At 48.3% G+C, this 27,280-nt stretch overlaps 10 protein-coding genes across 10 annotated transcripts; 5 read left to right on the top strand and 5 right to left on the bottom strand.

The window, feature by feature from the left end:
* F5Y00DRAFT_23821 (YL1-domain-containing protein) lies at positions 1-3,070 on the top strand. The gene is made up of 2 exons (XM_048007920.1): positions 1-2,270; positions 2,327-3,070. The coding sequence occupies exons 1-2, from the start codon at positions 239-241 to the stop codon at positions 2,968-2,970; spliced, it is 2,676 nt and encodes an 891-aa protein (XP_047866917.1). The 5' UTR covers positions 1-238; the 3' UTR covers positions 2,971-3,070.
* F5Y00DRAFT_23817 (uncharacterized protein) lies at positions 3,034-3,730 on the bottom strand. Its single transcript, XM_048007917.1, has 3 exons — positions 3,695-3,730; positions 3,282-3,578; positions 3,034-3,225 (listed from the first exon to the last, which is right to left on the bottom strand). The coding sequence occupies exons 2-3, from the start codon at positions 3,493-3,495 to the stop codon at positions 3,098-3,100; spliced, it is 342 nt and encodes a 113-aa protein (XP_047866916.1). The 5' UTR covers positions 3,496-3,578; positions 3,695-3,730; the 3' UTR covers positions 3,034-3,097.
* A 322-nt stretch (positions 3,731-4,052) lies between these two features.
* On the top strand, positions 4,053-7,138 carry F5Y00DRAFT_231368 (zf-MIZ-domain-containing protein). The gene is made up of 5 exons (XM_048007014.1): positions 4,053-4,651; positions 4,961-5,305; positions 5,371-5,681; positions 5,786-5,888; positions 5,940-7,138. Exons 1-5 carry the CDS (start codon positions 4,510-4,512, stop codon positions 6,617-6,619), a joined length of 1,581 nt encoding a protein of 526 aa, XP_047866915.1. The 5' UTR covers positions 4,053-4,509; the 3' UTR covers positions 6,620-7,138.
* Positions 7,139-7,681: 543 nt separating this feature from the next.
* On the top strand, positions 7,682-9,045 carry F5Y00DRAFT_23754 (transport protein particle component). Its single transcript, XM_048007832.1, has 3 exons — positions 7,682-8,077; positions 8,277-8,484; positions 8,678-9,045. Exons 1-3 carry the CDS (start codon positions 7,782-7,784, stop codon positions 8,807-8,809), a joined length of 636 nt encoding a protein of 211 aa, XP_047866914.1. The 5' UTR covers positions 7,682-7,781; the 3' UTR covers positions 8,810-9,045.
* F5Y00DRAFT_231362 (malate dehydrogenase) lies at positions 8,678-11,499 on the bottom strand. The gene is made up of 8 exons (XM_048007013.1): positions 10,838-11,499; positions 10,747-10,778; positions 10,576-10,686; positions 10,427-10,514; positions 9,906-10,368; positions 9,706-9,850; positions 9,519-9,655; positions 8,678-9,332 (listed from the first exon to the last, which is right to left on the bottom strand). The coding sequence occupies exons 1-8, from the start codon at positions 10,848-10,850 to the stop codon at positions 9,326-9,328; spliced, it is 996 nt and encodes a 331-aa protein (XP_047866913.1). The 5' UTR covers positions 10,851-11,499; the 3' UTR covers positions 8,678-9,325.
* A 608-nt stretch (positions 11,500-12,107) lies between these two features.
* On the bottom strand, positions 12,108-13,290 carry F5Y00DRAFT_23677 (ribosomal L28e family protein). Its single transcript, XM_048007747.1, has 5 exons — positions 13,097-13,290; positions 12,917-13,011; positions 12,823-12,846; positions 12,635-12,759; positions 12,108-12,561 (listed from the first exon to the last, which is right to left on the bottom strand). The coding sequence occupies exons 1-5, from the start codon at positions 13,140-13,142 to the stop codon at positions 12,384-12,386; spliced, it is 468 nt and encodes a 155-aa protein (XP_047866912.1). The 5' UTR covers positions 13,143-13,290; the 3' UTR covers positions 12,108-12,383.
* A 121-nt stretch (positions 13,291-13,411) lies between these two features.
* Positions 13,412-14,962, top strand: F5Y00DRAFT_231358 (protein precursor). Its single transcript, XM_048007012.1, has one exon. It carries the CDS (start codon positions 13,872-13,874, stop codon positions 14,241-14,243), a length of 372 nt encoding a protein of 123 aa, XP_047866911.1. The 5' UTR covers positions 13,412-13,871; the 3' UTR covers positions 14,244-14,962.
* A 101-nt stretch (positions 14,963-15,063) lies between these two features.
* On the bottom strand, positions 15,064-16,948 carry F5Y00DRAFT_231357 (uncharacterized protein). Its single transcript, XM_048007011.1, has 2 exons — positions 16,313-16,948; positions 15,064-16,246 (listed from the first exon to the last, which is right to left on the bottom strand). The coding sequence occupies exons 1-2, from the start codon at positions 16,561-16,563 to the stop codon at positions 15,460-15,462; spliced, it is 1,038 nt and encodes a 345-aa protein (XP_047866910.1). The 5' UTR covers positions 16,564-16,948; the 3' UTR covers positions 15,064-15,459.
* A 608-nt stretch (positions 16,949-17,556) lies between these two features.
* F5Y00DRAFT_231356 (uncharacterized protein) lies at positions 17,557-19,358 on the bottom strand. The gene is made up of 3 exons (XM_048007010.1): positions 18,516-19,358; positions 18,340-18,459; positions 17,557-18,278 (listed from the first exon to the last, which is right to left on the bottom strand). The coding sequence occupies exons 1-3, from the start codon at positions 18,772-18,774 to the stop codon at positions 17,851-17,853; spliced, it is 807 nt and encodes a 268-aa protein (XP_047866909.1). The 5' UTR covers positions 18,775-19,358; the 3' UTR covers positions 17,557-17,850.
* Positions 19,359-24,601: 5,243 nt separating this feature from the next.
* Positions 24,602-26,724, top strand: F5Y00DRAFT_251956 (WD40-repeat-containing domain protein; the record flags this gene model as incomplete). Its single annotated transcript, XM_048009881.1, has 5 exons — positions 24,602-24,722; positions 24,889-24,970; positions 25,033-25,930; positions 25,977-26,447; positions 26,497-26,724. The coding sequence occupies 5 exons, from the start codon at positions 24,602-24,604 to the stop codon at positions 26,722-26,724; spliced, it is 1,800 nt and encodes a 599-aa protein (XP_047866908.1).
* Between the last annotated feature and the right edge of the window lie 556 nt (positions 26,725-27,280).

Below are 27,280 nucleotides of genomic sequence, written 5' to 3'. Positions count from 1 at the left end.
CGTCCTAACAGTGAGAATTGGATCCTTGTAAAAAAAAGCAACGACGCGAACAATTGCGTTTACATACTATGTAGTAGCACTGATGTGACGCTTTATTTCACGGCATTTACCGAGATATCATCACAACGAACCCTGGCGTGGCTGATTACGGGATTCGAAGGGATATAATCTATTATGAATATTAAATATTAAATATCAAATCTGGCTGTAGGGTTGTTGACTATTAGGACTGCTCGAGATGGCAGAAGAAGAGGACGAGCAACGCGCGCAAACGAGCGACAACGATTTAGACCTTGATAAAACGGACTCGAGTAGCGAAGATGGCGGCTCTGGTGACGAGGATGAGTCTCCACGAGTGGAATGGCTCGCAACGGGCCGAGAAAAACGATCTACGGCCGGCAACCGCATGAAGTCCATGATCGCTGCCGAAGAACCCGACGATGATCTCGAGCTTCTCTTTGCTGAGGATGAAGATGACGCAGGTTTTACCGATGTCGAAGATGACGGCTCTGACGTGCAGATGGAGTCCTCGTCGGACGAAGAGGATGCGCAAGAGAATGGCGACGAACTGGAGGGAGAGAAGGAGCTGGAAAAGCGTGCGCGAGAGAGCAAACAAGCCGCACGAAAGCGAAAAGCCCAAGAAGCGATCCCCATCAAGTTCCGCAAGAAAGTCAAGATTGCGCCCACGCCGTCGGGAAGCTCGATGGCGCCCGAACCGAAGCCAAGACCCAAGAAGAAATCCGAAAGGATAAGTTGGCTGCCTTCGCCTGCCGACATGCCCACGCGAGCTTCCAAACGAGAGACCACGATGCTTAGCAAGGAGCAGCTACATCAACAAATGATCGAACGTGAAGTCAAGCGTCTCAAGCAAGTCGAGGCTATGGAGAAGAAAGCCAAAAAGATGGAAGCCTTGAAGAAACCACCCATGACACAGGCTCAGAGGCTTGCCGAGGCTGTTATCGTGGAGAAGAAAAATTCCAAGAGCTTGAATCGCTGGGAAGAAGCCGAGAAGCAGCGGGAAGAAGAACGAAGAGCTAAATTGGCGGCTTTGAACAACCGAACCCTTGATGGTCCGGTAGTAACTTTCTGGAGTGGAGTTGGCGAATGGGTTGATGGCAAGTTGAAACATGTTGGCAAGATCGTCACCATCGAGGAAAAGCCGGCTAAGAAGAAACGAGCTTCTATCGCTGGCCACGAAATACCTACGGATCCTCCAAGTACAGAGGAACTTGGCAAACCTAAAGAGTCTGGGCCAACCAATGTAGATAAAGCGGAAAATAAAGAACCAGGACCAACCTCAACTGAAATCTCAAAAGCAAAAGAGAGCGAGGTTAAAGATGGATTTACACCGAGTCCCACCGTTTCCAAAGAGCCTATCACGGATGGTGACAAACCATTACCTGCATCGGGCCCTACAACTGCGCCAGCTCAGGCAGCACCAGTTACGGTTCCTAGTGCACCTCCAGCTGTGCCGGATCAGTCTCCAAAGGATACAATACCTTCGCCTCCAGCAGCGAGCTTAAGTGAACCGCCGCCCCGACCTCAGGAGCCAAAACCCTCGGAAGCCAAAATTTCAGAGATGAAAGCACCAGATATGCGGCCTCCAGTAACAGGCATTTATACTACCAGTGTATTTGCGCCTCCTCAGCCGTCACAACTCATGAAACCACCGGAATTGAAACCTCCTTCTAATAGTTTCTTAGCTCCACCGGCAGGTATTACTCAAGGCGGTCTTTCTATGCCAATGATAGGTTATCATTCTACCCCTAATACTACCAATCCTTCCAACGTCCTAGCACCCCCTAATACGGCCCAAAGGCAATCGCCTCTTTCCATGCCTCAGACGGGAGCTTGCCCTCCCCCCATGTCGACCCCAACTCACCCTATCCAACCTTTAACACAACCTGGACCAACTCCTGCGCCTATACCTACTACACCCACGCCTAAACCTACACCTACTACTTCTTCTATACCTACCTCTTCGCTACCTTCTACGCCTGCTCAAATATCTACACCGACACCGGCGCAGAAATCTACCTCAGTGGCTCGTTATACCTCTAAAACTCCTCTTAGCACCACCAAGTCTTCCAAGGCCAACAACCAGAGGCATCAACCTAAAGAAGTCCCTCCACCACCCCCACCGTCGCCTCCTGCTAATGGTAAAGCCACACGAAACTGCATTATCTTACAGAACTTCAACGAGAATGCTATAAAGGAAAAAGCCGTGCAGAATCAGATCCTGTTCGGTAAGGACATGGCTAAGCTGAGCAGTAAGTTATTCTCTATTGTGACATCCCTCGTAATCGGAGACTAAATATATATATAGAACCGACACCAGCTCCTCGTTGTGTCATCACTAATCACCCGGCACGCTATAAAGATCCTAAGACTGGGCTGCCGTATTACAATGCGTACGCGTTTCGGGAGATACAGAAGCTCTGGCGCGGCGAGTATAGGTGGAGCCGCTTGGCGGGTGCGTGGATGGGTAGCGGATCTTATGCGGCAACCGGCGTGCCGGCTCGGTTTCTGAACCCGGACGCACCGGGCCCGCAGAAGAAGACGGAAACCACCGAAGGTCCTAAGGAAGACGCGCCGGGGCCAAATAAGGATGCTGTGCCGGGTGTACTAGCTACACCAGCTGCACCGATCGCATCGACTGAGCCAAAGGAGCCGGCGAGTATTACAAATACAGTACCTCCGCCAGTAGCCACTACACCGAATCCGCCTATGACGGAGGCTCGGGCTTCAGCTCCTGTAGATTCAAGTCCGGCTCGAGCTCCGCCACAAGCTGGTGTGTTGGCAACACCTTCAGATTCGACACCCGTTACTATGGCGCCTCCAACAACCCTAGACGCAAGTCCGGAGGCGGTCCCTTCAACTCATCCAACTCCTCTAGCTCCCCCAGCTCCAATATCGGCTACAAACGTAACACCTATGGCGATTGGGGATCACGTAAATAGCGAGATGTGATATCTCCAAGAAGGGTATCATTGTGGGAACCAAGTATAGACCTAGATATACCTACGTGCTACCAAAACACAACCGAACGCCTAACAATGCAATTCATCCCAACCCACCCCTTTGATACGCCTCGCATCTAGCGTCTCTTCGTCTTCTTCTTGTCACCATATTTGGGGAAGACAATCTTGCTGGTCTTCCTCCGCTTCTCAATGCGCTTCTTGTCGCTGCGTTTGCTTGTAGGTTTAGCGCTGTCAATGTCCATTGCTTCGATATTGTTAGCGACTATAGAACATGCTGCACGGTCTAGAATTGGTACTTACTGTTGTCGGCCTCTGCCGCAGCAGCAGCTTCTTCCTCAGCACCGTCCGCAATCTTCATCTCGGCCTCTTCATGCTGAGGTTTGGGCTGCGCAGCTAGTTCGAGGAGCTTGGCGGAGAGACGTTCGGCTCGGGCTGCCTCGACGGGGCCGAAGACCTTGGCCTTTAGGCGCTGGTTGTTGGTCTTGCGCGTGCTGGCGCGGGAACTTTTCGCCATTGCTAGAAGGGGATTGGGAGAATGGGATATCGGGTTAGAGGGAATATATTTATTGACGTCCTTCGAGGATGGGGTTTGCAAGACTTGAGAAGTTATCAGTTAGTATGGAATGTTGAACTTGATATAGGGGAATCAAGTGGGAAGAATAGTATAAAATCTCCCCAAGCTAAACGGTGTTAGCAGGTGGTAGTATGCTTACCGTAAATGTTTCGACTTGTACAACTTATATTTTGGTGATGGCAAATTCAACAGTCGAATAGAAAGAAAAAAATTATTTAGACGGGTTTGAATGCTCCGCACACCTTTGGTGGGGCGATAGATCAAGCCTTGCCGTAGATCCCGCTAAGATAGAAGCTACCTAGTACTATGTATGTACAGGGTGTAGCAAGGGTAGCGGGGATGCGCGTTATGAGGTAGGTACCTTACGTAGGTACAGATGTACAATACATAATTAAAGTACCCAAGTGATTAAGTTATGTAACCTACGGGTATCTACTTAATGCGGCAGGCGGTGAATTTTCTTTCATAAGAGCGATACCTCACTTATCATTATCAGCCTCCGAGTACGTCGCAGGCACCTCCAAAAGCCCCGTACCTTTTTTCCCGTTGCCAAATCTGTTGAAGCTAACATTCCTCTACTCCTCTACTCCTCTACAATATTTCAATGGCTAAACCAACCTAGCCCGACCCAGTTTTGTTTATAATTGGAATAGCAATTAACAATTCTTAGGTTAGAAATACCGACTTATTGGCTTATCGATTTTGGACGAAGCTCGAATTAGGTACCTAGCGTAGGAGTTGGTTGAGTCGCGGGCGCGATTTGTCGTGGGTAAGAAATCGGCAGTACGTTACATAGGGGACTATAGGGACTCGGGCTGCTTGGGCCAGCCTTACAGGGAATTTTGGTACTTCTTTAGCGCACGTTCGAGCCTTCCTCATGAGGCGTCTCGTTTGGACAACGTGCAACTGCAACCGCGACTGCCTTAACTGCCTTGCGAGACGGAGGTAGCAATCATGTCCTCTAACAACGCCGATATTCGATCCCTCGAACGAATCATATCCACTTTGCTTAATAAACAGTTACAACACATCTGCTCATCCCATGGATTGAGAACAAGTGGGGTCAAGGCCGATTTACAGAATCGCATCAAGAATGGTTAGTAAAAAAGATGTAAAGATGAGAAGATGAGAAGATGAGAAGATGCGAATATGCGAAGATGACACGGCTCAAGGCAGCAGCAGCAGCAACATAGATGAGATTCATTGTTCTCGTATATCGCCAACTTTCCCATAGAAAGTTTCACATTTACTGTCCAGAACCCCCCATCGCCGTCTCCTTCTTCACTTCTTCACTTCTTCATTTCTTCACTTCTTCGCTTCTTCACTTCTACCTAATCTTCCTTCTCTAACCATTTCTGCATCTCCGGACGATATACTCGACCGATAACTAACACGTACCTTGTAGCGCTCCATGAAAACTACCAGTCCGACCCCGCGAACTACAACGCGATACGCGAGACGATAATGAACATCCGAGGAGGAAACTCTGGTCCACAGAGTATGGCTCCTCCGTCCAATTTGGGCGTACAGCCTCAGAGTCGCAATCCCTACTATAGCTCGTATGGCTCATACCAACCAGCAGGTTCCAGTATGCCCCAACCGAGTCACAGCTACAACAACGGCGCCAGCGTTGTCGGAAATGGCGCTGGGTATCCTATTACTCCTAGAGCACCCCATTCAGACAACGTCTTCAAAAATACGCCCTTCTACACTATCGAAAAGAGGATAGGCCCGCTTCACACGTGTCCTGGTAGGGTGCTCCTATAAGACATCTATAGCTCTCTTATTATAACTCGGCTGACATTTCCCTCTTAGTTATGAGCAACCACCGAAATTCCATCACCGTAACCTTGAAGGCTAGCGACTACCCCGATCTTGGGCGATGCGCGATTTACTCATCTACTAAGCTCATGGTATTCTGCGGAAGCGAAAGTACAGGCCTTCAGGATATCCAGTTCCCTCACCAGTCCGAGGTCAAGGTGAATGATGATGACGTGAAACATAATCTTCGAGGCCTCAAGAATAAACCGGGATCAACCCATCCGGTTGATATTACCCCCTTTCTAAGACTGAAGCAGGCCAACTATACTAACAAAGTCGAGTTTACGTATGCTCTGACAACTAAGGTACGGAAGCCTAAAGCTTTGAAAGCGACTCAAGTGAGTCGACCCCTAGGCACCAAGTGGCACTTCTATTTATTCCATATCCCTTGCTAACAGCGTTGAAATAGAAGTTCTACCTAGCGCTATATGTATGCAAAACACATCCAATCGATGAATTGGTTACGAGAATCAAGGCGAAGAAGATATCCAAAACTTCGGTTATTCGCGAGAGTAGGGCACGATGCACCTCTAATATAAAGTCGCACGCTAATAGACCTCTAGTCTCCAAGAAAGCCAACGATCCAGATGTTGTAGCAACTTCCCAAAACCTGTCTCTGAAGTGTCCGCTTAGTTATGCAAGATTAAAGGTTCCCTGCCGAGGAACGGCTTGTAACCATATCCAGTGTTTTGACGCGAATTCGTTCATACAGCTCCAAGAACAGGGTCCGACTTGGAGCTGTCCAATCTGCTCCAAATCTGCGCCGTTTGAGACTCTAGCGATAGACGAGTACGTACAGGAGGTCTTGGAGAACACTCCCGAGTCGTGCGAACAGGTCACCATTGAGCCAGACGGTCAATGGAGAGTGAAGTCGGAAGAGCCGGAACCGACCCGATCTCGGCCCCCTAACGGCGCCAAGATAGAGGATGATGATGACGATGATGATATATCGATTCTTTCCGACACCCACGCTTTTGGCAACGGCAATCCAGGTGGGCCAATGGGCAGTATGAGAAATGCAATGAGCACACCGAGTCGCTCTTTGCTTGGTGGCGGAACGCCCAACGGCGGCCGTCGAGAGACGCCGAATACGCAAAGGTCGGGAAGCAGTAAGCGGCCGGCAGAGGTTATTGATCTTACCCTCAGTAGCGATGAGGATGACGAGCCTATTGTTCGCCCTCCAAAACGTCAAAACCTAGGACCGACTAATGGTCTGGACTTTCATTCGGCGTTCAGCTATTAGCAATATACGTCCTGCGCGCCACAGCCGCGCGACACAGTGGATTTTTTACAACACCAGACAATGGACTTCGTAAAAGAGTGGATGAAGGTACTCCTACGGGACTAGGAAGTTGGTTAACAATAGGGCATCGGTAATTCTTACGCAAAGTGGGCGAGAGTGGTTTCCACGACGGATATTACGACGTTTTCATGAAAAGCAATATCTTGCGGCATGGAATCCGACATTATCGGAAGTTCGATACGGAGCCTTTTATTTTATTTTTTCGCCTCTCCGTCCCTAGTTCTCTCTGTACATAGAATGCGATCATCCCCTTGTGCGAGCGAGGCACGGGTATGATAGGGGCAGGAAGGGATGGTCACCTCGGCGTTAGGGGTGGAAATACCTATTGCTTTATGGAGGCTACATATGGCTGGAGTTGCGATCGAGAGGACCAGGGCGAATCGTTTGAACTCGGTGGACTATAGGTCTTTACCAGTAGTCTCGTTTAAAAGTGAATAATAAAAACCCGGTGAATTGCAATGTTCTGGCGGCGAGTTAACTGTTAACTCTTCGCTGTGTAATGACAGGTTGTGATGTTTAAATCAATACACATGGTGGTTTATGCATATAACCGAGCCTTGAGGTACACTAGCTTTAGGCCTGTCCGTCCCACTATTCTTAACCTCTACGTATTCTCAGCCTCGAGCTTCTAAGCTACCTCATACGATCAACTCCTCTACGTACCACGAAGCAATAGCCAAGTCACGACGGATGATAACAACGCTCTACACAATACTAGAACATACTGTTCATGCGACGACAGCCTAACCGCCTTTCCACTGTCAAACCACCAATGCGCCGCGGAAGATCGCATCTCGAACGCTGCAAGCATCTACAGTTTATTACGTACCTTACGGCTACCTTTACTGCTACTCGTACCTATACCGCGAGTCCTCCCGGGAAACGAGACGCAAGAGCGTAGTAGTACATATATATCGAGGAAAAGAGGATATAATAACGAGAACAACTACCTACCATTACTGTTTTATAAGAATCCCAGCACACGTTGCATTGCAAAGAGCAGAAAGCAGCAGCAGCAGTAGTAGTAGTATAGTAATAAGGGGAAGAGAATAAGATCAAAAACAAAATAAGGAAGGAAGGAAAGAAAAGAAAGTCCACCATCATGTCGTCCTTCGACCAGCCCCTCCCGCCCTTCAACGCCTCGGACCCGAGCGCCTCGTTCCTAAGCACGTCGTGCCTGGACTTCCTGATGATCGAGCTGGTGCCCATGGCGTACCGCGTCGCGAACGAGCTGGATGCGCCGGAGCAGCAGCCCGGCGCTTCTGCTGCTGATGGGGAAAATGGTGGCGGGGAGACGGGGACGGGGAGGCAGAAGTTGGACGAGGACGAGGAGAGGGATGCGGTTTTCTTTAGGTTGGATGGATTGGGGTATAGAGTTGGGTTGGGGCTTGTCGAGCGGTTCGTCTCCTCCCTTTTTTTCGTCGTACTATATCGTACTATATCGTACTATATCATACTATCTTCTATACATACCCTCTACACTTACACCACCATCCCATCCCATCCCCCTTACCATACATATATACATACATACATACATACATACATACATATATATTTCTTACATACATCATACTAACTTCCCCCTCCCCCGCAGCTTCTCCCGCGACCGCCCACGCTTCAACGACACCCTCGACGCCATAAAGTTCATATGCAAGGACCTGTGGATGCTGGTCTTCAAGAAGCAAGTCGACAACCTCAAGACCAACCACCGCGGCGTCTACGTCCTAACCGACAACGCCTTCCGCCCCCTTTCGCGTATGAGCGCCGATGCCGGCGGCCACGCCGTCGTGAGGGCCCAGCCTGTGAGTATTTAATCTACCTACCTATCTACCTACTTACCTACCTACTCTATCCCCCTTTAACCTAGCCCTTCTCCTTCCCTTGACACCTCGCTTTCGTCTCTTACCCCCTATATATCCTCCTCGTCCTATCACCCGTCCACCCATCTACATCATCTACATCTCCAGACGAAACTCCCTTCTAACACACCACTAGTTCCTTTGGTTCCCCTGCGGCATCATCCGCGGCGCCCTCGCCGCCATGGGCATCGCCGCCACCGTCCAGGCCGAGACCAACGAGCTTCCCGGCGCCGTCTTCCAGATCAAGACGGTGCCTGCCAAGCAATGAGGTCTCGTCACCTGACTTAACCTAACCAACCTACCTAGACTACGTATGTATCATCTGCCTAGGTACTTACTACATGGCGGAATTATCTCCTGGCGCGCGGAACATCCACGTAAGACATGCATGGCAGGATCCATCATACCGGAATTTTAGAGGCGCGGCGGCGTAAGAGGAAGGAAAAGAGGAAGGAAAGGAAAGGCAGGGTGGGATCTAGCATTTAGAAGTAACGGCGTTTAGGTGTTTGGTCTGTTACTGTTGTTGATATCTACCAATGATGTTTCTAAGTTAAGCATCGCAGAGTTCCACCCCGTACCTAATACACCCTCCATTTCACCCCTTCCGCCCTATCCCGCCAACAGAAAACACAACCTTATTCAGCCCCCCTAGCGAGTACCTCTCTAGACGAGCCCCCTATACCGGTATTAATTCCCGAAATCCCTCCAGAATTTCTTAAAACGGACTTGGCTGGACACGATGGAGAGACATGGACTGGCTCTAATCAGGACGACTACGTCACTCTTACAACCTATGCAATCAGATAGGATCAGCTACTCGATCTCAATTATCGCTCAACTGTCTGGTTTAACTTTTTCTATTAAACACGCCAAACCCGTGGGCAAGATGTTCATGTGGTAAACACATTACATAGCAGCCTCACCAGGCTCCATGAGCGAGGCAAATTCATCCGGGGGTAAATTAAGGGGGTAATTACTTTTGAGGGGGGTTGTGAGCGAAGCTGATGCCCTTCTCGATGTTGGTCTTTAGGCCTTGGATGGCGACGTCCACCAGAGACTTCTCCTTCTCGGTAATGCCATCAAGAGGGTTGATGATCTTTTCGGCACCGTTGGGCTATAGGACGGTCAGCATAATTTTACCAATAAGACTGAGGGAGTACGTACTCCGAGTTCAACGGGCGCCGAGAAATACTCTAGGCCAGTGGCCTGTGCAACCTCTTCACCACCAGGGATGCCCTTGAGGTAGACAAAGCTGGGCTCGACGAGGCCCTTCTCTCCCTTGATAGCCTTCAACACCTTCTCCGCGAAGCTGGAGCATTGTTAGTTAGCATTTGCTCCCTAGAGATAAGGAAGATAGATCTTACCGGTATCCGGCGAAAGCCATGGACAAGGTAGCGGAACCAGCACCATCCTTGGCCTTGACAACCTCGTCACCGCCGAACTGGACACGGGTGACGAGAGCAGCGTACTTGTCATCGGGGATTGACACGCTAGGGCTGACCTTGCTGAAGAGAGGGACGATGGTCTCGCCAGAGTGTCCACCAACAACGGGGACAATTAGGTCAGAGCCGGTCTTCTTGCCAGCAATCTCGGCAACGAAGGTCTCGGCACGGACGATGTCGAGAGTGGTGACACCGAATAGTCTCTGGGGGTTGAAGACACCCTTCGCCTTTAGAACTTCCGCGGCGATGGGGACGGTGGAGTTGACGGGGTTAGAGATGACGAGGATGAAGGCCTTGGGGGCAACCTCGGCAGCAAGCTCGATCAGACCCTTGACGATTCCAGCATTGATGTTGAAGAGGTCGTCACGGGTCATGCCGGGCTTGCCTATAATTATGTGAGTTATTATGTTACATCGATTTTGAGGCAATATTTAAAGACTCACGGGGAATGCCGGCGGGGATGACAATGATGTCCGCATCCTTGAATGCAGCCTTTCCGCCGTCGTCCTTGGGCAGGTAGCCGGTGACTTTCTATTTACTGTGTCAGGCTTTACGATCATCATCATGTGCTACGTTGGGGGTGGTTGCTCACAGCAGTCGAGGAAATGTGGGAGAGGTCGGTAGCGACGCCGGGGGTGTTCACGACATCGTAGAGGGCAAGCTCGTCAATGAGGGGGGAGAGCTTGAGCAGGAGGGATAGGGGCTGTGCTTTGTTAGCTTCGAGGCTCTTGCTTTATTATATTCAGAAGGAAGAATGACAAACCTGGCCAATACCGCCAGAGGCTCCGGCAACAACTAATGGCTTGTTAGTATTGATGCTCCTTAAACTTGGGTTCGGACATAGTGCTTCATACCAGCTTTAACCATGGTCGCGATTTATAAGTTGTTGAGGTGGGGTAATGATTTAAGGACTAAGACAGCGAATACGTGTGTTAGTATCTCCAGCTCCAGGCAAGAGTCGGCAAGTTCGAAAGGAAGAGAGATTTAGACAATGTAAAAGCGAACTGGATGTAAAATGAGAAGAGGTACCCTTACGCTTTTATGTATGTAGAGCTTCCGGGATGATGAAATCGGGCAAAGTTGAGTTAATACGCAAGAAGGCGGGGCAGAAAGGGGACGTGAATTGTAGAAGGAGGAATCCACTTTAGCTTTATTGCTGTTTGGCGCTACCCCACCATCTCGATCATGCCTACCTCTTGCATTCATACTATCCCACCAAAAACAAGAGAGCATTCACCATAATCCCGCGCCTGCAGGAACCAATCACGTTCGGAATTCGAAGCAGTATTCCTTCTTTCATTGGTTATTCGCAATCACGTTTCCGGCAGGCAAGCTTGTAACTCTTTTAGCTCTTCCGCCGTATAGCAAATAGCAAGCTACCTTACCCTACCTGGGTACATGCTGAAACCACATGCATGGAAGTTTTGTTTCCTGGGCATTCTAGGCATCTCAGGTCGGCGGAGCTGATTGCTAGGGTTGACTACATACCTACATAATATGCTATGTCCGATGACACTATGAATTAACTGCGAAACTGCGAAACTGCGAAATACCTACTCAACATCTTACTAGCATTCGTGATCCCTCAAGGTGACCTATCGTCGGGTGTTCTTTTCTTCCTAGGTGTACAGAGCTACTTATGTATGTAGCTACCTAACGTTTGACCAGGTTATGTACCCAGTCCCTTATTCCTCTAACCCGAGGCTATTGTCCGGAATGGAGTTTCCATATATTGCTCGTGGCTGTTTACATCATACATCATCGCCATTTCCCGAGGTTCACTTCTCGGTATCGGGCAAGGCCGGACGGGCTAAAATCGACTTTATTCAAGTTTTAATAGCTTTTTGATTCTTTTACGGCTTCGCGAGAGAAAGACTAGCCGACGGACAATCCAACCCGTGATTAATAAATAATGTGAAGTCTTCCGGCTTACCCCCTAACCTAAGTTGGTTGCCAAGATAAGGTATAAGGTACCTTACCTTAGCTACATACACGTACGCATATTACCTAGTATGTAACGATATAGGCGTTAAATAACTCAACGCATAGCTGCATGTACTACACACGTATGAGTTCGGGTTTGCTGTCGCTGCGCACACCGCTCCCGCCGGGGGGCCACCAAGGCTACTTAGGTAGGATTGTCCGGGTAGTCATACCGGATTAGACTGGTGCCTTGTCTCAATCCTTTCCTCTGGGGAATATGTGACAAGAAAGCATGCGAGATAAGTCTCGAATCACACAAAAAAGGACGCATTTTTCGTTGAAGGATTTCCTCAGACGCCTGTGGAACTTGGATTGACTACCAAAAATGCATATGCCTTATTTACCGGCCGGCCCTATCTTTGTAGTCATTACCTAGGTAGTTATTCCATCTATTCCCTCTCCTTGTCTATAAGGAGCTTACAACTCGGCGGCGGCGCGAGCCTTCTTGACCTTAGAGCCTCGGGGCTTCGAAGCGGGGGTGGGCTTGGGTTCCCGCTGGGACTGGCGGACGGCAGAGACGCGGGAGACGGCGGCCTCGCGGAGGTCGGGTCGGTAGCCGGACTTGGCGGTCTTGTTGGCAACGGCCCTGTAGATCCTGTGTAGTTGCGCGTGTTAGTAAACTAGGTTGCGATCAACCGGCGGGACGTATATATCCAGGAGAAACTGACTTTCGCGTAGACTGGCCGCCGTTGTGGGTAACCTCGGTGGTAGACTTGGCAGGCTTCTGGGCAGCCGACTCCTTCTTGCTGATGACCTTAACGCCGTTCTTCTCCGCGGGTTGGACACCGACAGCCTAATGTTCCAATCGTGAGTCTCATTGAAATATCGAGTCGTATATAATCGCTCATGTTCATACCTTGGGGTTCACGAATCCGGCATGCTAGTCCCATGTTAGCCAAGTCTTCCTGGTTTTCAAACATAACTTCCAAAATCGTAGTTAGATCCCTTACCTTGCGGCTGTGGACGTTGGTCAAGTTAAGAGGGTCTCGGGAGAACTGAACGCCGCCAGACTCCTTGCGCTTGACGAGGTAGGAGTTGTTCTTGCCTGTGCACGTCAAAATTATAAAATATCAGCTTCTACCACCCAAAAACCCAGCCGATCGAGCTTGCGGAATAGGCCTAGAACGTACGGACAATTTCCCAGATGAGGTCTGCGGAGACGTTGTTGGTGGCCATTTTGTATGAAGGTCGAGATCGTGAGATTCGCGGGAATGGGGAGGTTTCAATGGACCGGAGGTTCTGCTCTGCTCTATCGTGACGACCTTGTACGATTTCGAAAAGTTCACAGGCGCAAATGGTCGAGTGTGGGAGTCGCTTAATTAGCCGTATCTGTATTAGCGTCTATGAAATGTTGTAGATTTACTTAACTACGGATTACCTAACATAGGTACTGATGTACACGCTCTATCCACTTCAAACAAACATGGGACACGTAAGACGCACGAGCCACATGTCTCGTCAACTCTGCGCCTCCAACACCCACTCAGCTCTAATTGGTTTCCATAGGTGCATTTCCCACCTGCAGTTTTGTCGTCAGTCCGGTTAAGACGGCCGGACCCTACGATCCACTCTCCCCATTCCCCAATTTCACTAATCCACTAACAAACTTGGGACTGCTTTCGACTGCGAGAGAAGACCATCTCATCCGATGGCCTACGCGTAAGAAAAAATCACGATAGCTACCTATTTTTCTAACTCGTTTTTTTGCAATTGCAATCTTCATTCACTCCCTTCCTTTTCTTGTTTCTTTTCCTGTGTGTTTCTTCGACTTTCCAGCCACGAAACCTACCTTTTACTTCTGAAACTGTGGCTTTCTAATCCACCACCCATCGGCTGCCTCAATTCAATCCGCCCACTGTGATATCATTTATCCTCACGCACGAATACCCCTCCGAAATCGAAAAAATGGCATATCTCCTCTACTCCCTATCCTTCCTCGTGCTCGTCACCGGCACGATCCTCTACCTCACCCGGAATTACTGGGTACCGATTCTCCCCGGGCGCTCGCACCTGTACGCGCGGCTCCCCGGCTCATTCGCGGGCGACATCGAAGCGGGTCTGTCGAGCAGCACCTTCGATCTAGGCGCCAACGTAGAAGGGGGCGATGCCCGCGCGGGTCTTGACGACGAGGCGAAGGCCCAGATTCTTGCGATTATGAAGAAGAGGCGCATGCGCTTCGACGAGGCGCGCAGGGTCTACATGGAGCAGCGATTCAGCGCAAATGGCATCGCGGCGGATGGGAGGCCCAAGGATCCCAAGTTCGTCAGTTTCTCATGAGCGTGTGCGTGTGCGGCTATAGGCCTCGCTGGTCTACGATGACCGTGTCTGCCCTATAGGTGTAAGAACCTGGGTGTGTGTATATTTATAGGTTTGTGAGAGTACGGGTGGGGAGTCTTGGGCTGGTCGGTTGCCAGCGTAGACATTGGAGGTGGACCGATGGTAGGTGGGATGGGGGCTACGGACCGACCTATATTCATCGCGATGAGCGTTCGCGTGTGTTCCTTTCATTTTGCGACGGCGTTTACGGGTGTGGACTTATTCGTTAGTGGGGGTATTATACTCATACCGTAGTAGGAGAAGCATCCGTAGCTCGGTATCCAGCACGATTAAATTGTGCCATTGGTATCGCATGCTCAGGTGTATCCTAGGACGGGGAAGGGAGCTTCATGTTGAAACTGTTGTATCATTTTACTATGTAGCCGTGGAGTACGTCTACGGCTACGGAGGACGGTAATGGATCGTTCGAAATCTACAACTCATCACAATTTCCTTATCTCAATACAATATCGAAGTCTATCAATATGCACATGCATGCGCGTCTCAGCTAGCCTTGTGTATCCTCAAAACCATAAGAGAGCTAAATGTGACATATGTCCATCCCATACCTAGTCCCCTTTCGATCTCGTATGTAGGACGAAGATAGAACTACTAAAGCAGTACCACCTCGGACCGAAGTACAAGTCTGAAATTCTCATGAATATAGCCTTTAATGCTACACCGAAGTCTCACCATAACGGCCATGCGTATTCCTAGCATCATCCAAGCATCTAAATCCGCACCCACGTACAACCAACGTCATTGATTCAAACTAAAAAGGTTCATAGAAAACATTAGGTTTATTTGGGTCATTATATAATGTAGTATATCCATCAGTCCATTATTTTTCGAGGCAGCGACGGGACAAGAGTCGTCTCTTCTTTCCATCTACGAAGCCCACAACTCGGCTTCGAGTTTCGAGTCGGAATGGAATTGATTCCGAATCCTCTTTTCTAGATATCCCGAACGCCGTCACATCATTAGAGGCCCAGCATTCTGCCTATTATATACAATACTCTGCCGTGCAACTAGCACTAATTAAATCTCCGTATCGCACAACATCGCGCTCGTTCTTTTTTTGCAAAAGGCAAGGCATCCCTTTCCAGTTATCCCCGGAAAGCTGATCCTTGCGCATCGACGAAGATAAAATACCGCGTCTAAACAATAATCGAAGTGCCTAGTTGTTCTTCTTGACCTTTCCGGCATCGTAGCTGCGGTCGTCTTCGCCCTCGACCTCTTTCACGATCTTTTCCATCTCCTTGACCTGCGCCCTCCATTGCGCCTCGCCCATCTTCTTCTCCTTCTGGAATAGGTCGGGGTCGGGCTTGCGGTAACTCTTGCCGAGCCTATCCCACAAGGTGGTATACTGGCCATAGTTGTAGTTGAAGTACAGATGATGCATCGTGTGGCAGGCGGCACCGTTGATAACGGGGCTGTTAGCCATATACTCGCCGTCGTGGATCATGATGGTCCAGAAGTTGATGAAGACGAAGAAGGCAACAGACGCAAACTTATTCAACGGGAACAAGATGGGGAAGATGTGGTACGGGAGCGATTGCGACCAGCCGTCAACGGGGTGGAAAGCGTAGGAAGCGTAAGGAGTAGGCATGATCCACTTGTGGTGAGGCTTGTGCAGGTGCTTGTAAATCAACGGGTGGTGTAGGCCACGATGAATCAAGTAGATGCAGGCGTCGGTGAACAAGACGAAGAAGGGGTACTGCAAGATCTCGTACCACATACCGGGTCCATCGGCGGGGGTATCGTATAGCTTGGTATAACCACGAACGTCGGCAAGCCAGAAGGGAACGGTCAGGGCCGACATGATGGGCATCGACCTCATGGTCTGATTGATCTCATGCCGCATCTGGTTCTTAAGATACTTGGGGTGCTGGAATGTTTTCTTATCGAAGACAAAGATGTAGGATAGGGTCGAAAATAGAAAGTATAAGAGGAAGCCAAAGATCCTTAATTGTCATATTAGCGCTAACTAGTCATAGACGGGGCAACCGATGCAGAGAAGGTTCACATACCATGTGATGAAGAATAATGATATGCTTTGGCGATACGGGTTATCTCTATCCCAGGCGCTCATGTATGCATATTCGCTGGGTTCGAATTGGAAATAAGGGTTCGCCGACTTGAATTGCCATGATGACAGAACCTGTGTGGAGTTGGTACCGACATCTGGAAGATCATGGGGAGCAACCGGCTGTAATGGAAGCAATTGGGAGTAAATGTAGTCTCCCGCGAAGGTATCTGCGATTTCAAGCACGACATCCATCTTGAAAACGATCGGAATGCAAAGAACGGAAGCGCAAGAATTGGGAAGAACCGCAAAAGAGAGGGCGATGGCAACAAATAAAAGGGAGAAATTTGTTGATCTTCCTACGGGTCCAGGGTCGGCTTTGATATGCAATTTCGCGAGTCGCGGCGTGGGGATGGCTTGATTCTCGATTGGGGGATTGGGAATTTTTACTGGGCTCGGATTTTAGATGGACTAAATCGGAGCTGGTAATGGTGTGGGTCCCTTCGTTCCTGACTAGAGGCGCAAATCGATAAACTTTTTGCCGCTAGGTAATAAAAGGGGGTAGCAGTGAGGTAACCACTCCCTTAGGTTAATGAGACGAAGTTTTATATGTTAGGTACATACATACACCTAAGGTAAGTGACACAAGAAAGAATAACCTTTTACGAGGAAATTGTTCTGCTTTTATTCTCTACAACTATTCTCTAGCGTCGAACCATTTAGTCTTTCATCTTTCGACTTGCATCGGCCCATTCGGACGTCAAAATTCAAGATGTCATCAGTACAAAGTAGCAAATTTGATATTCCGAAAAAAGGAGGAAATAGGAGTCGATGGCCGCGATGCAAGTCGCCTCCTGATTCGTCAAATGCATGACACCACTGGAATGTCAAGGTTCCGGGTCTCCAGAACCCTGGGTTCTGAATAGAGTAGCGGTAACTTAATCTTTTCTCCACTCTCTCGCCATACGTAATAGGCTGTTGGCCTCTTTGGGCTGTGAGACTGGCGCAAAAACGGTGCAAATCGGCTCATCGTTTTCGATCTGATAAGGCGGAAATGGCAGACGACCCGCTTTTCATTCTGCCCTAACGGCTTTTCTTTCGACCCACTCTCGTATTCGCATTGCGTATTCGATGTATTTACGTACTGACGTACTGATCCGCACGTGAAGATCCTAAGTTAGTGGCTCCTATCTCGTTATTGCACCGCCGGCATCACTCCGGTTCTGCAAAGTCATCTACATTCAATGCATTCAATATACAGCATCAAGGCAGCCAAGGTACGGAGCGAAGTTTCTAATAACAACTCGCTCTTCAATTCAACATGAACGAACAAGTAGTTCTGCCATCCAAAAGCCACGTCAACGTTCGCACAATGCGGCTTATTATGGCTTACGACAGTTGTCTCACATTATAGGACATGAAAAACGACCGTTTAAAGCCATCTCCGACAACTCGGTTTTCATAATATCATTTGGCGAATAAAATCGCTCATTCAATAGCTTGTCATTACACTTATATACAAATCTACTCGGAGAATATATCTCAATGCTCCGGCTCGTCAGGCCCCCTCGGAACTGTATGGTCGACAGCCCATTGCCGGATGCTATCAAAATTTCTGCACGTGTGCGGCGTGCTGTAGTTCGGCCACGGGTCTTCGTCGCCCATCGGATAGTGGAAGCTGAAGACACCGATGTCGCCCTGGCACATGACGAATTGTCGTAGCGCGTCGATGCAGTGGTCAAGATGGCCCGTCAGATCTTCAGGCGCATCGGATGTATCTCCTCCCAATGGTGAATAGTATTCTTTATACACGTTCTGTCGCAGTAGATTCAAGCAATGCAATTGGTGGAACACCTCGATTGCGACCCGATAACCCGGTTTCCCATCTCTCGGGTCGGTGATGGCAAGGGAAGTGTCGGGATTTAGACCTAGTTTTACCATCTCGTCGCGAGATATCATCGTGTCACCGACTATAATTTCCGTTAGATATTTGTTTGCCTTCAAATTTTAGACATCATTTCTAGAACGTACTGGCTGAAATATCATCCCACGCCTTATCCACATCATCGCCCATACCAACGAAGGGTCCTTCCGCGAAAGGAGGCAAGTCGAAATGTTGCGTCTCGTATTTTACAGCACTGGCGGCCGGCGCTATTACTGTTGTTAGATATTTGATCCAAAAACGGCGTGGTCTCGGTTCAACATACACCAGGCAGAGTATTTTTCTGTATAATCCGCGTCTGTCATTTTCGAAGCTTTCGAGCAGAATGATAACGCGAAAAATGTTAGAGAAAGTGATAATAGAACGGCATGGCATAACCAAGCCCAATGTGGACTTAATCTTTCCAGACGGTCCAGTATAGATTTGCTTTCTCGGCTCTCCGTCCATTGCTCGTCTACTACCCCTTCTTCCTTGGCAAGAAAAGGCTCTTCGTCCAGAGCGACTGATTGGTATGCTTTCGACATGTTGGTTTAATAATAACAAATAATAACGATAATAATAGAAAGGCACACCTGGTGCAAAGAAACGAATGGCAATACTTTTACATCAATCAGAAGGCAAAAATGTTTAAACAAGAAGAGAAGAAGTTGAAACGAGCAAGGCAATCACAAATAAAGAAAACATCATTTTACAGCCCTGTCCAAAAAGTCAGGGGAGATCTACGAATCACGATGGGATTGGGTCAAGTCGCTAGGAGCTGCTCTCCAAAGCAGAGAGACCCTTGAATGATTCTCAATGCGTGCAGAGGATCTTCCCGAATTGACAATATATGCGAAGGAAATCTATTAAACCCATCATGAGTATTACAGCATCGGCGTCTCAGAATGCTTCGAAATGTTACATAGCAGCGCTTCATTGACCAAACAGGATGAAAGGATCTCCTTGGTAGCCCGTCCTCTAACAAGAACATGAAACACGACGAGCTGACGCTCAGCTTTTTCTGGGGGTTATGGAGCGTGAAGCACAGACCATAGATGCAGGTACATAAACAAGCTGCTGAACATTTCGATATCATTACAGAGTCTAGTTAGGTGATTTCAAATAACTAAGATGTTTTAATTCAGGTTTGCCTTCTTTCCTCTCATTTTTTCGTTTCGACAGTAAGAGAGAAGCGGAATAAACAATATTCCAATCGTGGAGACTTAATATAGGTAGTGAAATGTTTGGCCGTGTAGCTACTGGCGTTGTTTCAACCGAATTCGAAACATCAAATTACACTAATCCGTAGGTTAGACAGTTATGTAATTATAGGGGGTATGCAATCACCGCTACTACGACAACAAATACACGCCGTTTACTTGTAATACTATGGCCCGCGGCTCAAAATTAGCAAGCCCCTATTTACGTACATATACAATTTTGAATTCAACATGGGTCCAGTCTGAATATCAATAGCCATCTCGTCCTCGACCGTCATACGATGATATCACCCGACTGACCACTATGGCCCGTCGTAACATACGACAAGGGGATTTAGTAACAGTTCCTATCCTAACTTTCAACTTTGCCGGCTATGTATGTAACTATCAGAAAGTTGATCCGAACTTAACGCATCTGACATTCAGCTCAGAAAACTATCACCTTCGCTATGTCGGTCGAGAGATGGAAGCAATAGTGAAATATAACTTTACATTATTTATATTGACAGCACTACGAAAAAACGCAATGTGGGCGGACAGAGGGCCATATTGCCATGCTACTGTTTCGTTCATATCTTTGAGCGAATGGGGACTGAGGGATCATGCCGAGATATTGACTCGATCCTCCTCAGGCCTCAAGGAATCTACGCCTCGACACCTCTTTTCACGGGTTTAATACGAATGTTTCAATATGAGCTTCTTCTTCTGGACGCAGGCTTCCGCCGGACCTGAAGGATAATGCGCAGGCTACGACATATATCTTAATGACATTGCCGTTGTGCTTGCAATTTTCGATAGGGGCGAATAATACGCCACAAGATCCAAGGCAAGCAGGGCTTCTCATATGTCTATATATAAAGGTAAAGATCCCAAATATCAGTTAACTAGGTACTTAGTTATTTTGATTTTGGGATGGTGTTTGAAAGGTTTATCTCCCAAGGTGCGCTCGCTATAGAGTAATCCTCTAGCCAACTAAGGCCTATCATCGTTTAAACCAAACAGACTCTTTCGGTTGCAACACACTTATCCCATAACTGGTTCGCATTTCGAGAAATAGAAAGCACTATGAGTCATTCTGATGCCAATTTCGATGCTGCCTTCCATACGCCTTATAAGACGGGCTATTTTCAAGCCGAGTTACACATGCATGGGCCGAGCCGGAGCCTTGCTGTAAGAGCCGTTTTCTACTAAGTCTAAACCAATAGTTAGATGATCATCTATGAGTTTAAGGGGTTGTTATGGTCAACAGGTGTTATCTCTATCGGAGTATACGGGAGCTCGACACCCAGTTTCTACTATAGGTGTTGAAATTCCTAGCTAGTGGCGGTTGCTGAAAAATACTGAGATTGAGAGTAGTACGGGGTCGATGTGGCGGCTGACTCAGGAATCAAACCGTTTCTAACCATAGGTGGTACACCTTTCTCATCGGTTGGAGGTGGGGAAATAGGCAAACCAAGTTGACAGCAGATGTCAATAGCCGCAAGACCACGCATCAGGCTGGAAGGTATTGGCGGGTAGACGTACGTGGCGTAGAAGGATTGCGGACTACCCCGTATGTTGGTAGGCATATAATAGGAGGCGTTAACTCAGCCATCTACCCGGGTATTACATGCAAGGCATTTAACACTGCAGGAGTAAGATGTTAGCTGGCATGCATAGTGCATTGTCAGCATCAGGGAGGAACACTAGATGAACGTCCGGAAATGTGACTATGCAGAGTATGGAGAAAACAGATTTCGTCTATGCGTTGTTATGGCCGGGATTGGGTATATTTCACATACACACCTGGTGTATGTAGGTGAGCAATCTGGGGTTAAGGTGTCTAGGATATATATCCATCTTACGAGCATGTGTAATACCGCAGGTCTAAAAGGGTTACATGTCAAGTAGTAGAGCTTTACACGCTTGTTGATTTTATAACCTCTCCCGGCAATGTAAGCATCGAGTTGGCCAGTCTAATCATACCTGAGGATATACATAACAGGTCCTCGTTATGGTTAAGGTCTAAGTTTTACAATATCATCTAGGTAGTTACATAACAACTGAACGTTTCCAATACCATTTAGTTCTAAACTAAGAAATAAACAACGCCGAATAGATTTTAACAGGAGTTACATGCCTAAACTCTAAATAATTATAAACAGCGAGGTCGGGGGCCCGGATCGTGTGTTTCTAGTTCACACAGACGATGTCGGCCACGACGTAACGTATGTGCGTAACTATACAATGCGGGCTTCTTACAAGCGCGCAAACTGCTTACGATGCTGTCGTTTGCGATATGGAAGCTTATATCCCGTACGGTGTTTATTTATGAACATAGGTTAACCTAGTAAAAAAAGATAAAGAAAAGTTATATCTCGGTGGCTTTGAGCGGTGAAATAAGTGGTCAGAGTATAGGTATTCCTACTCGGAACAGAAGCAAGATGGAAGCAGTATATAGTTACATAAGCATGAGCCAAACTGAAATGACGGAAACGTCCATCTATGTATGTAGGTACGTGTTTTTTTTTCCTACCCGAATAAGCGAGATTTTCCTATGTACAAATCATTTTTGCCGAACCAAGTTCCCCCATTTGACAAGGCGAGTGATGAACCGGTTGAACTTTGTTTCACGGTTGGTTCCAGTGTGGAGTTAGGTAGCTTACCTATTATTGGAGACAGCCGAGACAGGTACTGGCTATACCCGCCCCTGCCGTATAGCCGGTGCTAGTCTATCTCCGAAACGGCGGTAACATCCGAGTGTAGATACTTGATCTGTACATGTCCCGGTACGTATCTATCAAGTCAACGCCCATTGGCTTGATGGAAGGAAGGAATATTGAACCGGTGAGGCTCGGGGTTTTCTTTAATGAAGCACTGTCAATGTTGCACTAATCTAGGATGAAACCTCTAACAACCTTTAATACCGGCGATAACAATTAGAATATATTGTCGCCAATACGAAAATAAGTAAACTGAGTGTGCTAGTTGCAGATGGTAAGTTTAGAGCGTTGTTTCTAACATATGCTAAATATAGGTGGCGATGCCATACATATCTACCTACCTAGGTAACTAACATAATATTTACCTAGGTCCGATATTACGCTGAAATTTCGACCTGGTCTAGTTATCTGACTCAACAACATCACTTGCATTTCTATGCGCATAATTACGCGGGTAGCAGTCTTTGTGTAAGCCTGTCAAGTATCTAAAAGCTGACATCTTGGCCTTCACTTTGAGTATGTAGAACTGCTATCCGTTAATCACTCACAGCCCATTAACAACAGCTCAAGTCCTAACTACCTAATTCAGCAACCAAAGCGTGAATGTTTAATCACTTAATAAACTACGTGCTTTTAACGTTACCCACTTGTCACAGTAGCATCGCTGTAATTCCGCCTTAAGATCAGGTATATATATGTTGAAAGGTATAGGTGGGGGCCAGATGGTCACACCTACACTAAATAACCGAAACGCTCCCAAAGTGTCAAGGCACTTGGTTCGAATATATGTAAGTTGGATTCACGGCGGCCGTTTGTAGACCGGGATGCCTCCACACATTCAAACATTCTTCCCTACCTGCCTACCCGAGCTGAATCTATTGCTGGCTCGCTCCCTACACTACTGCTCCCCTGTCACCCAACCTGGGAATAGTAGGAAGTATGTACATAATACGGTAGTCTGCGCTCGCTCTGTGCGACCTCAATCTGCATTGTGGCAAGTTTGGCAAGGTTGCAGATTATGTACTTGTGCAGACACGTAGCGGGAGCACGAAAAAAAGGAGGCGCTGATGCGATGCAACACGTTGTTTATACATGGAAAAGAAAAAACAGAGTTGCCTTCGTACTTCTGCATTGCATATCGTGAAGAAAGAGAAGAAAAAAAAAGATAAGGTAAGCCTTGGCTAACATTTGCATTACATGTATTGATGTATTAGGTTAGTACCTTGTATGCTACTAGCGTTTCTAGCGTACCTACCTAACCCACAGCGCTGACCAACTCTTGGCCCAAGTGGGGGTGCCATCTGCGTACCTACCTAGGTACCTAGCTTAGCTGCTTGCATGCCCCATATACTCCGTGAAATCGCGATTTCCACAAACTTCCATACGAGCGCCCGCGTGTTGTGCCGGGATATGTACCTACGCTAGTAGCAAATACATAATACATAAAATACGCAGTTACTTCATCGGCGCGTACCCAGGGGGCGTGTTTTCCCATTCCCTCTTCTGCTTGCCAATGGATCCCCCGTGGCCCCACTCTCAATGCACGCAGCCTTAACCCGGCGTCTGCTTAAAAAACAGGACTGTACCAAAATAGGTAAGATTCTGTTTATTCTCTGTGGGTTAAGTCGAAAAAAAAAAGGAAAGTTCACATATGTACATAAGCACGAAACTAAGGAACCTGCGACGTAGTACCGTAGTGGATTTTGTACATAAATGGTCTCTGCAGCAGCAGCAGCATTGCTTGCCCTACACCCTTGCAACAACCTCACAATCCGTGCATGCATACTACCACATCCCATAGTCGCATGGATCCGTCGCCCGAACCCACCAGCCATCATACATAGGAAGTACTTCTTTTACAGGTCATACACAGGTAGTTCCAATCCAGCTCGTGCCTAGCCCCCGAGCCCTGGTCAAACAAATCTGAGTATTACCTACCAACCTTGGGTCTCGTCTCCTCTTCTCTACCATCCCCTTCCCTTTTTTTCAACTGTTTTTTTTTTCTGCTTTCTCAACACCAACGCCTCATTTCTAGCCTCATCAATATCGCCTCATAACAGCAATCATCTACCTAGTTGTTACCAGCTGAACAACGACTAATACACGATTGCGCGTCTACCACTTTCTACTGCCAACTTCGATCCTCGCGTTCCTTCACACGACTATACGCACTGTTATCTAACGAGACCCTGCCAAGTTTCATCTCGTCTTGTTCGCGTTGCAATTGGGTCGTGTGAAAGGGTGTTCCCTCGTTGTGCCAAGTTGAATAGGAGTTGGAGGGACCCTGCATAAGATATCAAACTATCTGCGACCTTTCTATCCATCGTTTACCGTTTACCGTCATTATCACTTAGAAATCGTGATATCGCAATTCCGCAGCCTTGTTTGGTTTTAATTTTTACACCCCAATTCCGAGATAGGTCGTCCGCGCAACGATACCATATCCGACAATGTCTATGTATCCGCACCGCGGCATGCCGCAAAATACGGGGCGTTTGAACGAACTCCTCGACCAGATTCGCACCGAGTTTGATAACCAAGTCCGAATCAACGAAGGTTATGAGCAACAGAGTAAGTCGAGAAACAAACTACCATTAGAGATTAGATGAGTGTATACATTTTACTGGTTAAGCCTAGTCTGGTCTTAACGGATAATTATATACATTTTCACCATGATGAAGAAACGCGCTTTTCTGCTTCGCATTTGACCGAGATCGTGTCACTAACTACCCAATAGTCCAACAACAGGTTCAAGAGGCCCAACTCATTCGTGAGAAGGTTTATCAATTGGAGCAGCAGCATATTAATATAAAAGCAAAGTAAGCATTTGTTGCTACGGCCTCTGAATCTTGAAGCTAACCTGCTAACTTCCTACGTATAGATACGAAGAGGAGATGGTTTTACTTCGCCGCCAACTCGAGGCCGCGCGAGGAGGTGCTCCTCAACCCACTATACCTGGTCCGCCTCAACATGGCGGTCCGTCTGCGGGTCCTCCCCCTCCTTCAATCGGCATGGGTAATAATCTATTCAGCGGAATAATGACCGGTCAGGGAGGCCAAGGCGGTGGTCTACCACCCCAACCCAACCCGCAGGATCAGGCCCCTCCCGGACCTCAGCATCAAATGCCACAGCCGCCCCCGGGTTTGCAAGGTCCACCTCCGCCTCCACCCCCACCCGCGCAACAGCCCCCCTTTCAGCAGCCTTACCAGGGCCCGGCTCCCGGCGGTTTCCCTGGGCAGCCTCCCCAGAGCACTGCTTCACCCGGGCCAGGCAAGCGCGGCATCGGTAGACCGCCCGCCGGTGGCCCTGCCACTCCTCAGATCAACACCCCGATGCCCTATGCTGGGCCCGGAGCCTCGCCGCAAGTAGCAAACCATCCGACACCGGACCATAGAGCTCTGCCACCTCATCCTGGCCCGATGGTCAACAACGCTCTTGGTGATTTAGATGTCGAACGTCTCCCGGCCCACGTTAAGAAGACTCGAGACGATTGGTTTGTGATCTTCAACCAACACGTTCCGCGCATGCTCGATGTCGATCTAGTCCACACACTAAACCACGAGAGCGTTGTGTGCTGCGTGAGGTTCAGCCATGACGGCAAGTATGTGGCAACTGGTTGCAATAGATCCGCCCAAATTTACGACGTCGCAACCGGTGAGAAGGTATGCGTTCTCCAGGATGAGAATGTTGACATTAGCGGGGATTTATACATCCGTAGTGTTTGCTTCAGCCCCGATGGCAAGTATTTAGCTACTGGTGCCGAGGACAAGCTCATTCGCGTAAGTTGATCGCCCAAGTTCCCCTGTACCTTACTAATTAGAATAGGTCTGGGATATCGCCGCTCGCACGATCCGTAATACTTTTGCTGGTCACGAACAAGACATCTACTCGTTGGACTTTGCTCGAGATGGACGAACTATAGCTTCTGGTAGTGGCGATAGGACTGTTCGACTGTGGGATATCGAACAGGGCACAAACATGCTAACTCTTTCTATTGAAGATGGCGTTACGACCGTTGCTATCTCCCCTGATACGAAGTATGTTGCTGCGGGTTCGCTTGATAAGAGCGTCCGTGTTTGGGACATTCATCAAGGATACCTCCTGGAGCGGCTCGAAGGGCCGGAGGGCCACAAGGACAGTGTTTACTCTGTGGCATTCTCCCCTAATGGCAAGGATCTAGTAAGCGGGAGTCTAGATAAGACTATCAAGATGTGGGAGTTATCAACCCCCAGAGGAGGGGTACAGAATCCGGGCCCCAAGGGGGGCCGATGCGTCAAGACGTTTGAAGGGCACAGGGTAAGTTTTTCCAATGTTTTCTCGTATTTTTCAATGCTCACAAGATTAGGATTTCGTACTTAGCGTGGCGCTCACGCCCGATGCCAACTGGGTTATGTCTGGTTCTAAGGATAGAGGTGTACAGTTCTGGGACCCCCGAACCGGGTTTACTCAACTCATGCTTCAAGGTCACAAGAACTCAGTCATCTCGGTGGCTCCTAGCCCCACAGGTGGCTACTTTGCAACTGGCTCTGGCGACATGAGGGCGCGTATCTGGTCTTACCGTTCGATATCCTAGGGAAACAGACTTGTGGAGCGGCTTAAGCGTCTAGCCCAAGAAACAACTAGGAAATAATCTACTCACTCCCGCTCGTGGAGGTGATGGGTACATAGGTTTGAGAAGATGGGTTACGTATTTAGTTAGTACGAAGGGGTTTAGGAGAGAAGACGGCTCTATTACGCCGGACCTGGAGTTGATGCCGGTCTTAGGATCTTAGAAGTCTTTTGTGTTTAAAGCGAAGGCTACACGCTTCCTTAGACGATGTGCGAAGGTGTGGATAACAACTCATACAACTTGGAGAGGATGAGGCAAAGAAAAAGTTTGTAGTTGGTCTCTTGTTGGCTTGGGCGAGGCTTCGAAAGCGGGGAGGGGCCGGGTTTCTAATATCAGGTGGTCCGCGGCAGTGGTGGCAGTCCCCTGTCACAGGTGTATTGCAAGACAGGTTTTTGATAGCAATGCAGAACCAAATGCTAAATCCAATCAACGACTATTAACTGTTGAAGATGTAATCTATTCCTTGGGGTAGGGGGATTGTGTGATTAAGGTGTACGTGTTTTATTAATGGGACACGATG

This window comes from Daldinia vernicosa (genome assembly GCF_022497035.1).
Source record: "Daldinia vernicosa strain CBS 139.73 unplaced genomic scaffold F5Y00scaffold_12, whole genome shotgun sequence".
NCBI classification, from domain to species: Eukaryota; Fungi; Ascomycota; class Sordariomycetes; order Xylariales; family Hypoxylaceae; genus Daldinia; species Daldinia vernicosa.
Note: the sequence above shows the minus strand (reverse complement) of the source record. Positions and strands in the feature narration are given on the sequence as shown.

Excerpts from the sequence above, each read along its gene's own strand:
- F5Y00DRAFT_23754 (XM_048007832.1), top strand. The coding sequence starts at position 7,782 with ATGTCGTCCTTCGACCAGCCCCTCCCGCCCTTCAACGCCTCGGACCCG. Across the intron at positions 8,078-8,276 it reads GGGTTGGGGCTTGTCGAGCG|CTTCTCCCGCGACCGCCCAC; the intron begins GTTCGTCTCCTC and ends CCTCCCCCGCAG. Across the intron at positions 8,485-8,677 it reads CCGTCGTGAGGGCCCAGCCT|TTCCTTTGGTTCCCCTGCGG; the intron begins GTGAGTATTTAA and ends ACACACCACTAG.
- F5Y00DRAFT_231356 (XM_048007010.1), bottom strand. The coding sequence starts at position 18,774 with ATGTCGAAAGCATACCAATCAGTCGCTCTGGACGAAGAGCCTTTTCTT. Across the intron at positions 18,460-18,515 it reads AGAAAAATACTCTGCCTGGT|CGCCGGCCGCCAGTGCTGTA; the intron begins GTATGTTGAACC and ends CAACAGTAATAG. Across the intron at positions 18,279-18,339 it reads GTGGGATGATATTTCAGCCA|TCGGTGACACGATGATATCT; the intron begins GTACGTTCTAGA and ends CGGAAATTATAG.
- F5Y00DRAFT_231358 (XM_048007012.1), top strand. The coding sequence starts at position 13,872 with ATGGCATATCTCCTCTACTCCCTATCCTTCCTCGTGCTCGTCACCGGC.
- F5Y00DRAFT_23817 (XM_048007917.1), bottom strand. The coding sequence starts at position 3,495 with ATGGCGAAAAGTTCCCGCGCCAGCACGCGCAAGACCAACAACCAGCGC. Across the intron at positions 3,226-3,281 it reads TGCGGCAGAGGCCGACAACA|CAATGGACATTGACAGCGCT; the intron begins GTAAGTACCAAT and ends ACAATATCGAAG.
- F5Y00DRAFT_231357 (XM_048007011.1), bottom strand. The coding sequence starts at position 16,563 with ATGGATGTCGTGCTTGAAATCGCAGATACCTTCGCGGGAGACTACATT. Across the intron at positions 16,247-16,312 it reads TCATTATTCTTCATCACATG|GATCTTTGGCTTCCTCTTAT; the intron begins GTATGTGAACCT and ends ATGACAATTAAG.
- F5Y00DRAFT_231368 (XM_048007014.1), top strand. The coding sequence starts at position 4,510 with ATGTCCTCTAACAACGCCGATATTCGATCCCTCGAACGAATCATATCC. Across the intron at positions 5,682-5,785 it reads CGTATGCTCTGACAACTAAG|AAGTTCTACCTAGCGCTATA; the intron begins GTACGGAAGCCT and ends GCGTTGAAATAG. Across the intron at positions 5,889-5,939 it reads AACTTCGGTTATTCGCGAGA|TCTCCAAGAAAGCCAACGAT; the intron begins GTAGGGCACGAT and ends ATAGACCTCTAG.
- F5Y00DRAFT_231362 (XM_048007013.1), bottom strand. Across the intron at positions 10,687-10,746 it reads CCTCTGGCGGTATTGGCCAG|CCCCTATCCCTCCTGCTCAA; the intron begins GTTTGTCATTCT and ends AACAAAGCACAG. Across the intron at positions 10,515-10,575 it reads CCCACATTTCCTCGACTGCT|AAAGTCACCGGCTACCTGCC; the intron begins GTGAGCAACCAC and ends CACAGTAAATAG.
- F5Y00DRAFT_23821 (XM_048007920.1), top strand. The coding sequence starts at position 239 with ATGGCAGAAGAAGAGGACGAGCAACGCGCGCAAACGAGCGACAACGAT. Across the intron at positions 2,271-2,326 it reads GGACATGGCTAAGCTGAGCA|AACCGACACCAGCTCCTCGT; the intron begins GTAAGTTATTCT and ends ATATATATATAG.
- F5Y00DRAFT_23677 (XM_048007747.1), bottom strand. The coding sequence starts at position 13,142 with ATGGCCACCAACAACGTCTCCGCAGACCTCATCTGGGAAATTGTCC. Across the intron at positions 13,012-13,096 it reads CCTCATCTGGGAAATTGTCC|GCAAGAACAACTCCTACCTC; the intron begins GTACGTTCTAGG and ends TGACGTGCACAG. Across the intron at positions 12,760-12,822 it reads CCGGATTCGTGAACCCCAAG|GCTGTCGGTGTCCAACCCGC; the intron begins GTATGAACATGA and ends TTGGAACATTAG.